The sequence below is a fragment of the Camelus dromedarius genome, chromosome 5 (genome assembly GCF_036321535.1).
Source record: "Camelus dromedarius isolate mCamDro1 chromosome 5, mCamDro1.pat, whole genome shotgun sequence".
Classification (NCBI taxonomy): domain Eukaryota; kingdom Metazoa; phylum Chordata; class Mammalia; order Artiodactyla; family Camelidae; genus Camelus; species Camelus dromedarius.
Genome location: NC_087440.1, coordinates 9,666,790 through 9,679,554, shown reverse-complemented (window position 1 = coordinate 9,679,554; position 12,765 = coordinate 9,666,790). Strand labels below are relative to the sequence as shown.

The 12,765-nt window shown below is 45.2% G+C and overlaps 1 protein-coding gene across 4 annotated transcripts in view; it reads left to right on the top strand.

Annotated features, from left to right (window-relative positions):
- The window catches only part of MYZAP (myocardial zonula adherens protein), a 90,296-nt gene that overhangs the window by 28,635 nt on the left and 48,896 nt on the right, over positions 1 to 12,765 (top strand). For all 4 annotated transcript variants that reach the window (XR_010380841.1, XM_064485562.1, XM_010979566.3 and 1 more), the window contains exons 3-6: positions 199 to 354; positions 2,621 to 2,713; positions 6,219 to 6,332; positions 9,909 to 10,061. Coding sequence is in view for 3 of the 4 variants with exons in the window: in XM_064485562.1 (XP_064341632.1) it covers positions 199 to 354; positions 2,621 to 2,713; positions 6,219 to 6,332; positions 9,909 to 10,061 (516 nt within the window). In the remaining variant the exon portion in view is untranslated. The remainder of the gene's footprint in view (positions 1 to 198; positions 355 to 2,620; positions 2,714 to 6,218; positions 6,333 to 9,908; positions 10,062 to 12,765) is intronic.

The window sequence follows — 12,765 nt, the reverse complement described above, 5'->3', positions numbered from 1 at the left end:
GCAGGCTGAGCCCGTGACAGATGTGACTTGGTGAGTGAGACCAGGCTGGATTTCTGCTGGCTGCTCTCCCCGTTGCCAGGCACCCCAGTGCTGGGGACCACCTGCATAACCACATTCGGTGGCCCCGATACGACAGCTGTCTCCACGTGGCCGAAGACGTCAGTCGTTATCCCTGTCTCTCTTCCTACTCTCTTTTAGCATCATGACCCGCGCAGTGGAGAACCCACCAGGAAACTCCCTCAGGGTGTTGTCTATGGTGTGGTGCGAAGATCAGATCAGAATCAGCAGAAGGAGATGGTGGTGTATGGGTGGACCACCAATCAGCTGAAAGAAGAGATGAACTACATCAAAGACGTGAGTTAAGGATTTTTTTTTCTGGTTTATATAATCTTTTCATAGCACATTAGAGGGTGGAGTTGGAAGCATTGATACGGATGTGACAAGGCTTTTTGAAACAATTCCTAGTGGTGTCGTTTTGGATGGAAATGCTCCTACAGATCTTCATGGTGATGTTGAAAGCACAGATGGAATTCTGCAGGGAGGCTTAGCGTGAGCTTCCAGATGCGATTAAGTAAGGATGCACTGGAGGCCAAACGGCTTCTTCCGTCCATGCGTGATAAGAGGCTCCTAAGTGGTTTTGCTTATAACATTGGACTCTCCTAATGTACAAATTTGGACAACTGTGTGGATAGATCATGGGGGCTGGGAAAGGACCCCTGCAGTCCAAACTTCTAGCTCCATGTGCCCTATTTAATTTGGTGGGTTTGCAGATAAAGCACAAAGACATGTTGTCAGCTTTTGTTTGAGTTATCGAAAAGAACATCTCTTAATCAAATACCAAGAATAATAAATGCTTTGGGCACCTTCTTTAATGTATCTCAAAAGATTTGGATACTTGTGTAATTCTAAGGAATAAAAAATAATCTTGTTTTGATTTCCAAAGATAATAAATGCTTAACAGAGAAAATGAAGAAAAGCCAGAGAAGCTACACTCATACACAGACATGCAGAACATGTATGACAATTACTAACTTAAGATCCCCAGACATCCAACCCCCAGAGATCATTTTGAACCATTCAGAGAACTCCATTCCTAATTTTCCTGTAGAGGAGCAGCTTACATCTTCCTAGTCTCCTGTATTTTTCTCATGGAAATGCTTAGACCTCCCTCAGTGATGTGCTCCAGATAACATGGCTCAACTTCAGAGGTAGACCTTCTAAGCAGAGGGAGAGTTGCAGATTGCCCAAGACAAGATTGCAGGCCCAGGCCATCAGGTGCCCAGGTCACAGGGCTGTTTCTGACCTGAATTGCCAACCTCCAGCGTGATCTGCAACTTAAATTAATTTCCAGGTCCCACCTTCTAGAGCTGGCTTCAGATCCACCCTGGCTACTCACTCCTGACTGTGTTAATGGGTTTGTTTGCCCTCCCTTGAGAGTGGGTGACTCTGGCTTAGCTGGCTTCCTGCAGTTTTTGCCAATGAGAGTGACATGCAACTCCACCCACTCTCCGCCGGTGAGCAGCCCGAGAGCCAGTCAGGGCCGTGGACGAAAGCCATCCTGCCTGCCCAGAGTGAAAGGTTGTGCTTTTGGCCTCATTTCCCCGAAATGTTTGTAGTTAATAGCAAGAAAGTAGACCCTATCATTAGAATTCATCTGGGGAAAGCTTGGTGTCTTGACTTGCCCTCTCTCTCCTGCCCCGAAATCTCCACCAATATTCAGTCACCCCATAAACATGCAGTCTAGTTTAAAACACAGCTTCAAAACTAAGTCCCCATGTGCTGTCCCTGGCATACCCGTCACTCTAACCAAGTCTGCCTTTGAGCTTCTCCAGTGATAGACGTTCCAGAGGCTCCCTTGAGACTCCTTGTTCTGTTTAGGATCCCTGATTTCTTTGTCCATCCTAGGGGGCACCAGAAGAAGGGAGGAGACAGAGACTACACGTTAGGGTTTTTGTCTTTAAAAAAAAATGTACAAGGCCCCATTACTCCTCTGGAAGTGGGACTATAGAGAAACTTAAACTTAAGTGTTTGGGGGGTCACCTCGACTTTTCTTATACTGAGTGCCTTGTGTATTGGTGATTATTGGGGAACTGACTCTCACATGTATGGGCTCATACTTTCCTGTCTCACATCCCAGACATTTAATTACTCTCTGGCAGTCAGAACCAAGATAGGGGAAACTAGAGTTGGCTTTTGGTTTTCCGGTTCTCCTAGCCATATTTTTACAAGGTCAACTTGTTAAAAATTTTCTACCTATAAAACTGTATGGTAGGGAAACGGGAAAATCTAGCCTGAATATGGTTTTGAGGGTGGCAGGTAAATGTCAACAAACCGGTTTTTCTTTAGAGCTTCTTATTTGTATAATCAATATTTATTAATAATTATAATTTTATGTAATCATAATATATGTGTATGTATTATTATCCTTGTTATTTGGATAATTCCCTTGGCTTCCAACTGGCTATCAGGAGTGATGCTCTCCTTAACTGTCCCAGATTGTCTTCTTCTGAGACTGCTTTTGTGTGAGGTCCTTCTCTCATGAGGGTTTCTTAAACGTTTTGGAAATCTCACATGAAAATGTTGTAGCTGGCTGTCTAACTAGCATCTTTGTGGGCTGCAGGTGAGAGCCACTTTGGAAAAAGTGAGGAAGAGAATGTATGGGGACTATGATGAAATGAGACAGAAGATTCGACAGCTCACCCAGGAACTGTCAGTAAGTCAACATCTCAGTGACTTGGAAATTCAGCAGGATGCTAGAGCAGAACGCCCCCTCAGGTGCTAGTCCCTGAAGGTATTTGAGTGTACATTGGTTTTTTATGGATCGACTCATATTTTAAAAGAACTGAGGGAATTTTGTCACAGAATGGAGTTTAGTATCTGAAGGAAAACTCTGGGGTCAAGAACAGCCTTTACATTGGAAGCATTCCCTCCAAAGGCGGGAACAAGACAAGGAAGCCAGCTGTCATGTTATTCCTTAGCACTGTCCTGGAGAGACTAGCCGATGGAGTTAAACAGGAGAAGGAAATCCAGACGTTTATAAACTGGACAGGCAGACGCAAAGCTATCACTGCTTATAAACTGTATGATTATATACCCAGAAGGCTCGAGTGAACCAATGAAAAAACTACTATAAATCCAAAAGAATTGTGTAAGGTAGCAAGATAAATGATTAACAGACACAAACAAATAGGTTTCAGTATACCAAAAAAACCCAACAACAACAACAACAAAAAAACCCCCCAAAAAACCCAGAGGAAATAACAGCTACATAAAAAATACCAAATACCTAGACGTAAACTTTAACAAGTAGAAAGACACACCATGTACCTAGAAAGGAAGATTCAGCATTATAATATGTTAGTATCATTCAAGTTAATACACAAATTTAATAAAATTCAATAAAAATACCAACATATTTTTATTTTATTTTATTTTATTTTATTTTATTTTATTTTATTTTATTTTATTTTATTTTATTTTATTTTATTTTATTTTATTTTATTTTATTTTATTTTATTTTATTTTATTTTATTTACAACTAGATTAGGTGATTCCTTGGTATATAGAAAACAAACATGAAGAGTTGAGGAAATTCTGGGGAAAAAAGGGCAGTGAAAGAGAATAGCCCTATTAATGTTATGAGAAATTGAGAAAGCCTCAGAGAATAAGATAGCATAGTGTCAGCACATAAACAGACATCATTGAATAAAAGCTCAGAAATACACCCCAACAGATGATAAATGTGGCATCTGAAATAAAGGGAGGCAAAGGGACCAGTCACTGTGTTCTCTTGGGACAGACTTATATCCGGATAAATTCTAAATAGATCAAAGACTCTAGATGCTAAAATGGAACTTAAAAGTGTCAGAAGAAAATACATGTGAATCCTTTAATACTCTTCAAGAGGGGAAGGTGTTTTCTGACTATGACATGCAATCCCAAAACCACGAAAGGAAAGGCTGATACAACTTTGGCTACATTGAAATGAAAACCAGTGCTGGCAGAGACACTGAAGTCAAAGGCAAGGGGCAAACTGGGAAAAGTTATTTGCCTTCATATCATAGACACTCGGCTAATATCCTGAGTATTTAAAGAGCACCCATGAGTCAAGAAGAAAAAGGCCACAGCTCATACAAACAGGCACGGTATCTGTTACAGATAACTTACAGTGAAGGAGCGATAACGACCCTTAAATGTATGACAGGATGCTCTGCCTCATTCTCAGAGTAAGAGAAACTCAAACAGTCCTGCTTTGTCCTTTTTACCTAGAGGACTAGCAGAACTGCAGGAGTGGGACCGGACGCCGCAGGAGCGGTGCTAGGGGGGAGCAGGCAGGCTGCTCGTTGGAATGTAATTTGCAGTATCTACCCAAATTGCAAATGCCTACCTCCTTGGACTCAGCAATTTTATTCCTAAAAATTTATTCCATAGATAAATCCTCACATATGTGAAATGACATATGTATGAATTTAGTTGTTAAGCTCTGTTTGTAATAGTAAGATTGGAAACCTGCATGTCTATTAAGAAGTGGAAAGTAAAATAAATTGTATCTCTACAGTACAATACACAGAGTTCTAAAACCAAAAAAGAAAAAAAAAAAGTGAGTAAGCTCTTCAGAAAGAGAGATTAAAAAATTTCAAAGATATATAGAGTAGATGGTGAAAAAAGCAAGATACAGGGAAATAATCATGTATAGTGTTCTAACATTTACGTAATCCAAGAGGGGGAAATAAATACGTCCAGATTGTTTCACATGTGCACAAAAAGTTACTCGAAGGATGTCACAAAAGTAATTAACAGTGGTTCCTGCTTGAGTGGAGCCAAGTGCAGAGTGGGTGAGGTGGTAACAGAGCAATGGGACAGGGGTGAAAGGGAGATTTAGCATGTACCTGTTCTACTTTTAAAATGATGAACTCTGTGAATGTATCACCTACTCAAAAATTTAAGAAAAAATAACTTTCCTTTAGTTTAATCAAGCAAATGCTTATGGGAGAAAAAAATTTTTTTTAATATTTTTGATTAATAATCTTGAAGGAAAAAAAAAGTCCATTATATATGACATGCTTTCCATGACCCTTAACGTCTGCAAGGAAGAAGCACGGTCACAGCAGTCATGTGTTAGAGTCTAGTTCATGGCCGGGTTGTGAAATTGTCTGCTTAAGTAAGTCTTACTGCCTTGATTATAGGGGTGAGGTTATGTAAACATACCCACCTAACCCATTCTCACTGACAAAGAGGAGGAGGTTTGTGAAATTTTCACCACCCTTGGAAATTCACCCTGCCGTCCACTGACACTAATGACTGTAATTAAAGCCAGAGGATTGGATTTGCAGTAGATGCCTAAACAGGTCTCTGCCCCTTGCTCTCCACTGCCGTCTCCTGCACACCCTCATTCTCATGCTAGGACTGTCACAGGAGTGCCGGCTCTCTGCCCACAGTCTCTCCTCCTCCAGGCCGCACCATGGACTGTAGGCGGGTTAAGGTGCTAACGTACTGCCACGTGAACACGCTGAGCAAGAGCACGCCTCCTGCTCTGGGTCCTGGCCTGCCGTTTCCCTTCTGCCTCCCTCTCCCAGTTGTGCACCTCCTGCTCTCTCGTGCCTGGCTGCTCCCCGTGGTGCCCGCAGTCCGCCCAGGTCTCCCCTGAGCATTCCCGGAACCTTCCCCCGGTTCTGCCGCCTCCTGGCCTTTCTGTATCCAGCCCTTCTTTAAGGTTGACCTTAAGACTGGTCTCTGATGAAACACTCACAAACATGTTAAACACACATCCAACAAAGACAGCATAACACAGCTCTTGAGAACTGGGTGAGCCCAAAGGACGTTCCTTCCTGGGTGAGGAGGAAGAGCGGGATGGCTCAGGCAGGTATTCCAGCTGGGTTCTGGTTCTGGAGGTAGCTGTGCCACTTAGCTATTTGTGTGCAAACCCCTTAACTCTGATTCTGCTTCCTCCCTTTAAAAGGGAACGTTGTGGCTGCCACGTAGTGTTGTGAGGACTGAGTGAGGCCCTGTGGGGGCACGTGTGAATATTATCCAGAGGAAGAGCAGCCTTGTCTTTCTACTCTCGGGTCATGCCGAAGTTGACTTGTTAATTTAAAGCTGTACTTGAAGTACCGTTGACGAGGATGTGGCTGCTGTCAGGAGCAAGTCCCCGCCGGATGGGAGGTGGTTGTGAGTGTGTGTGGACTGGCTGTGTGTAACCGTCTCCTCCATCTGTCCAGGTCTCCCAGGCTCAGCAGGGCTACCTGGAGAGTCACATCCAAACACAGTCGTCAGCCCTGGACAGTTTCAATGCCATGAACTCGGCTTTGGCGTCGGACTCCATCAGCCTGCAGGTATTCATCTGCCCCTTGGTGGCCTGGGTGTCCCCCGTGACAGTGCAGGCGTGCTTAGCCACAAGTGGGCCCCTAGTCTTTGTAGAAAAGTAAGGCATTATTGAGAATCCTTTACACATGGCCGCAGTCAAGGCTGAGCCAGGAAGACAGTGAAGGAAGGAGGTTGAAGGAAGGGCTTCCAAGCTGAGACTCTTCACCTTGGAGCTCGAGTTGTTTCTGCTCTTATTAAAATGGGGGTTTAGATCCTGAGTTCAGAGATCAAGATGTCACGTAATCCACTAGATCCCCAAGTGGTCTTAGGTGTCAGTGCCTGAAACAGCACATCAGCTGGCTCCCCGAAGCCCAGTGTTTCGAGAAGCTCCAGCAATCACAGAGAAGACAGACGTAACCAAAGGCAGTGTGTCTTCATTCATGACAACTCCTAAAGGCTATTAGCACTTTTTCCCAATTTAGAAATTATTTTGCATTAAAAGAGATCATATGCATTCCAAAAAACATCTTATAGTACCTGGCAGAGAAATAAAAAGAGCCAGAACCCTACATTTGTGCAAATGAAATGTGTGTGTCAGCCCAGTTTAAGGTGATTGCTGTCTTGATCAGTTTGATTTGCTAGGAGTTAACCCCTTGGATGTTGCCCACTGCTCTTCCAGTGGAGCCCCCCATCCAACATGCAAATTAACTTGAAAATGTTCAGAGAAGAACATTATATTCCCCGGAAGCAGCTTCCCTTGGCTTTAATTTCCAAACATGTAAACAATAGTTTCTGCCCGCTTCCACCTTTCTTTGGCTATTAGCTTTCTACCCTCCTCTTGAAGTTTCCACAAGCGATTTCACATCCTTTCTGGTTCTCTATAAATAATCTGCTAGATAAGCAAACAGAGTTTCATGCTGAGATTATCCACTTCCGCTAGGATCTGGTATTCTCTACTAACAGCTGTTTGGGCAGTGGTGCCAAGAGCAAAACTGGGCCACGGTCCCACCACGCTTCTGGGTGGGCCTTGTGTTTGGATTTGTCTGGGAGGCCCATTTCTGGTGGGGCCTCCGTGTCCCACCCTTTTCCTGGCTCTCCATAGTTCATGCCAGCTTTCCCCTGGCCTCAGGCCAAGCCCTACTTTGGATCTGGCTCATTCAGTAGCCTTTGTTTTCCCTTCCTTCTGCCATCCAGGGGGCTCACCCAGGCTCCCCTTCCTCCCCTCATGGACATCTTCTCACTCAGGGCCAACCAGGAAATGCTGTCCCTCACCTGCGTTCAGATCTGGTTGGTATCGAGGTTTTCTTCCCCATCATACTTTTCATTTGCCATCCCACTGTTGACTGAGAAAAATGTAGTTAAAAGTTGTAAGTTAAGTTTTATTCAGGGACTTCGCAAAGGACTGCTAAGCCCTCGAGTCAGTCCTGAGGTAGCTCTGAGGGACTGTTCTGAAGAGGTAAGGGAGGAGCCAGGACATACAGGATTCTTTTTGATGGAAAAAAAAAACAAACCAAAAACCCAAAACCATGTAGTCAAACATGTAAAGATTATAGTTAATCATAAAAATCAGACATCTTAAGTTAATGATTTTTAGTGCTTTCCTATGTATGGAAAAAATACAAGTCTGGGCTCGTTGAAGTGACTTCTTTGATGTGCAATTTAACTGTCCAGGGCCAGTATCCTGTTTTTTCCACCCTGAATTCCCCTCAGGTGCATCTTTGGAGGGGTGAGGGGTGTGACAGCACTGGCTGATGGTTTGATGGTGGGGAAAATTCATTTACCCGAATGGCAGGCAACATTCTTTGTTTACTGGAATAGAAGGCAACATTTTTTGTCCACACCGCTGACAGTCCAGGCATTTACTTCAGGTCAACTGTTAGAACAGGGTCAACCCTAACCCAGGGCCCCCTGACCGATTCCTAGTTATGGGCTAGTCTCATTCCAGGGCAGACAGAGGAGCCTTATAATGAAAAGATTAAAAACCATTGTCTTAAAAAAAAAAAAAAAGGCAAGGGGAGGAGGAAGAGGAGGAAGGAAAGGTGCCATCCCATGGCCAGGAAACCCAACTGGTCTGAAGTAGTTGGCTTCTTCTGCAAGGCTCTGACCCCTTCTGTTGTCCAGTCTACCCCATTTTCATTGTTACTGACAATAAGACCAGATCCTTGGTTTGTTTGGTTTTCTAAATTGTCAGAGCTGGAAAGAACTGTTGAGATGATCCCCAGTCCCCTTGTTTTGTGTAAGCAAACTGAGGCCAACAGAGAGAAATGACTTGAACAAGGTGTCTAGCTAGTGGCAGAGCCAGGGCTGCAACCCTGCTCTCTTGGTCCGGATACAGGTTCATGAGCACGATACTGGGCTCTGAAAAGCCAGGGGCGGTTGGAGCGGGGTGGTTGGGCCAGGTGGCTTCTAAAGCTCCTTGTAGCTTCAGTGTTCTGGGATTCTGGTTTCCAAGTGGCTTCTGTACTTTCTTTCATGTCTATTTACCACCATTGAAAATCCTTTCTCCTGACTCAGGTAGGTTTAGGATTGAGTCTAATTATCCAAAGTGGAGGCTGCAGAGTTGGGGGAGCTTTAGAGACGCGTCATTTACAAAGAGGACTCAGATGTTAGAAAGTGTGTCTGATACCAGAGTTTCCAGATCTTCTAATATAAAGCTGTCAGTGACTCGGGGAGGTGGTAGGAGGGGCCCATAAGTCTGTGTCCAGTGACAGGAATTCTGGAGATGTAGACGCCATTTCTGTGGAAGGAGAGTTCAGCAGGTGATCTGAAGCATGGAATAGCAGCAGTATTAAACATTCCTGTCCCAGCGGGCGGCCTAGAGCAATAATCAACAGGCTTTTGACATCTGTCATGCACTTTTCTGAGTCACACACTCTGTTCCCTGGTTCTCCCTTCATCACTGCCCTTCTCTGCCTGAGGGAGGAAGGTGGAGCCTCTGCAGATGTTATGGTAACCTCAACCACGTTGTCATGGCAGGTCGTCTCGATAAGTACATATGGGAACAGCCCGTTTGAGGAAAAAGGGGAGTGTCTCCATTCTACACAACACCGATTTTGTCTTCCGATTTCAATTTGGGAATTTGGAAAATATAGAAAATACAAAGAAGAAAAGAAACACCATCCATAATCCTATCCCATCGTGAAAACTTCTTATTGGGGTTTCAGTGATTCTCCTCCTAGTCTTTTTTTCCCTCCTGTGCATGAACACATTTGAACATGCTTATGCATTTTTTTTCCAAATGGGATTCTTCTCTACTTACTATTTTCAAACTCATTTTTTTTCCTATGTGAAATGATGTATTATGAACACTTTTCCTTGGAAAAGGTTTTTAACCATTCCCATCCATCCTGGGCAGCAGCAGGTGGTACTGGCAGCAGCTATGGGGTGCCATGGAGGGGGCTGGCTGGCCCACCCAGCCACGGAGGGCAGGCCTGCTGACCGCTATGGGGCCGCAGTCGTTCAGACATCGGGGTCCCGGCCTTGCAGCTCCTGCGGGCTGATGTCCAGCTCAGCAGCTGATGACAAAGGGACATCCCGGGGCGTGACTCTGGCCATGTGTTCTCGCACCACTGGATCTGGTTTTGTTTTTATTTTCATCCCAACAGAAAACCCTTGTGGATGTTACTTTGGAAAATAGCAACATTAAGGATCAAATCCGAAGTCTGCAGCAGACATATGAAGCCTCCGTGGAGAAGCTGCGGGAAAAGCAGAGGCAGTTAGAGGTAGCACAGGTTGAAAACCAGCTGCTGAAAATGAAGGTAAAGTCCAGGAGCGCAGAGTTCCTGCTCACCTTTCTCTCCTCTCTTCCCCCATCAGCTCTCCCATTTTCTTGTCTCTGCTGTCTTCTTTGTTGCATTTCCCACCCTTTTGTGGCCAACCCCACAGGGCTTGACTTGAAGGCCCTGAAGGGGTTTCTGTGTTCACAGCTGCCAGCCCAGATTGGGGGTGCCCATGTATACCCCACCGTGGCGCACTCCTGCCTTGGCCCCAGTGGCCTTAGGGGCTGCCGAGACAGTCATCCGGGCACTGCTCTTCTGTACCAAGAAGGCACCTGGGATGCCTACCAGTCTGGGACCTCAGAAGCTTCACTGTTTAGATTCTCTCTGAGGTTCTGAGGCCTTTCTGTCTGGTTTGACAGCAAAGAGCTGAGGGGCAGCCAGGAAGAAAACGGGTGGGTAACCAAGGACCTGGGCAGTGTCCCTCCTGCCCACCAGGCTGTGCTTGGTCCTCCGCTCGGCTTCTAAGGCCCCGGAGGTTGTTGGTGCTCCTCCCAAATTTGAAGCAGGGGTCGATTTCCTCCCCAGTGCAGGAGCAGTCCCACGAGTGGCTCACGGAAGCCACTCACGTGATTTCCTGAGTGAATCTGTTCTCATCTAAGTCTCTGGTTTTCAGACTGTGGTTTGCATGGTCTTAGGCTGTGCTAGAGAAGATGCCTGATGTGTGGTGTCTCCACGTAGTTTATTGCTCAAACCAGAGTACGTGCGGGAGTGAAAGGAGGTGCTGAGCATTCAGTTAGGGGAACACAGTGGTCCCCTCTCTAAGGGCTGCCCAGGGAGGGCTGGAAGGCGAGCATGGGCTGCATGGTCTCTCATTGCCGCCCGCGGTTGTGCGGTCACCATCCACTTGGCCAGACACGGCCACCAGGGGAGGGGAGGGACCAGAGGGCTACGGAGTAGACCAGCTCCCCTTCGCTTTCTCTTCGAACAGGGCTGGACTTCCACTTACTCTTGCATGTATTATATTTCTGGGTGAGAGTTACTTTGAAAAAAAAAGGGGGGGTTGTGGCTGAGAAAGTCTGAAATGTCTGTTTCAAGTCCTATCCTCAGTGTAGGAGCTTTACCAAGCAATTCATTCCACTGTCTGCTCTGTGCACCTGTGCTGTGCTCTCCTGTCTGTTCCAGGGGTGCTGTGGTGTTGGGGAGACCAGGTCTCTAAATCTGGCCTACATGTGCCTGTTTTAGAGATTAATACTTTCCTTTATCCCCAACATAATCATTTTAAAAAGTTACAGGACTGAGAGTATTTCATACAACCTGGATGCTGAGTAAACAGGACGTGAGGGACAGAACCTGTTCTAAAGTGGCGATGGGGTGCAGGACACACTGGGTCTCTCTCAGCTCACGATAATCTCTGTTCAGGAGTTCCCGTTTTGTGGCTTCTTCAAAGTGCCTAGTGATGAGAAGGGAGAATCAGAGGGCATCAAGAGCGACTTCGGGCCAGTCTTTGAAGTGAACACCCTGCAGCCTATGGAGGTTGCAGTACACCTTCCTTATCCAGAGGTTGGGTACCCAGCCAGCTCAGCAGTCTTGACCAAGCAATAAGCTGGAAGGGAGAGACACAAGGAAACCTTCGGAAGTGTAGTATCAGTGGCCTGAAGTTCACAGGCGAGGGCAGGGCCTGGGCAGAAAGGAAACATGAGCCACCTTCAACATAAGCCTGCTGTTTTTTCTCATCTCCTAAGCTGGGCCTGTGCAAGCCCCCCAGGAGCCCCCAGCTTAGGGTCCCCTGAGCCAGGCGGCAATGTTTCTAAAGGCAACATTTGGGGAAGTGCAAAGGTACGGAAAGCATTGAGTCCAGATTTCTTACACAAGCATAAGTCTTTCCTAGAGACTGATTGGCCAGTGCAACTAATGGGGTGCCCTCAACTCCACGTGGCAGCTTCTCTTCAAAGGCCTCCCTGCTTTCTAACTTAAAAAAAATTTTTAAGTAATAAATGCACATGGGGGAAAAAACCAAACAAACAATATGGAAGGTAACCTGTAGGTACACCTGCACCATTTTACACTCCCATCAGCCGCGTAGGAGGATTCTGTTTTCTCCCCATCCCTGTCAACACGCATTACTCTCTGTCTTACTGGTTACAGCGTCCAAGTGGAGGGGAAGTGGTAGCTCACTGCAGTTTTGCATTTCCCTGATAACTAGTGATGTTGAGCATTGTCTCTTGTGCTTATGGGCCATTTGTATGTCTTCTCTGGTGTCTGTCAAATCCTTTGCCCATTTTTAAATTGGGTTATGTATATTTTATTATTGAGTTGTAAGAGTCTTTATATATATTCCAGATACAAGTATTAGATATGTAATTTGCAAATACTGCCCCCCACTCTCTGTGTTGTCTTTTCAGTTTATTGATAACATCCTTTGAAGCACAGGAGTTTTTAATATTGAATATTGGTAAAGTCTTATTTATCCATTTTTTGTCGCTTGTGCTTTTGATGTCATACCTAAGAAGCCATCACTTAATCAGAGGTCACGAAGGTTTACCTTATGTTTTTCTTCTAAGAGTTTTGTAGTTTTGGCTTTCATGTTTAAGCCTTTAATCCATTTTGAGTTAATTTTTGTATATGGTATATTAGGGATCCAGTGTCATTCTTTTTTTTTTTTTTTTCAGTGTCGTTCTTTTGCATGTGACCAATCTGATTGTCCCCAGTGCCATTTGTTGAAAAGGCTATTCTTTTCCCAGTG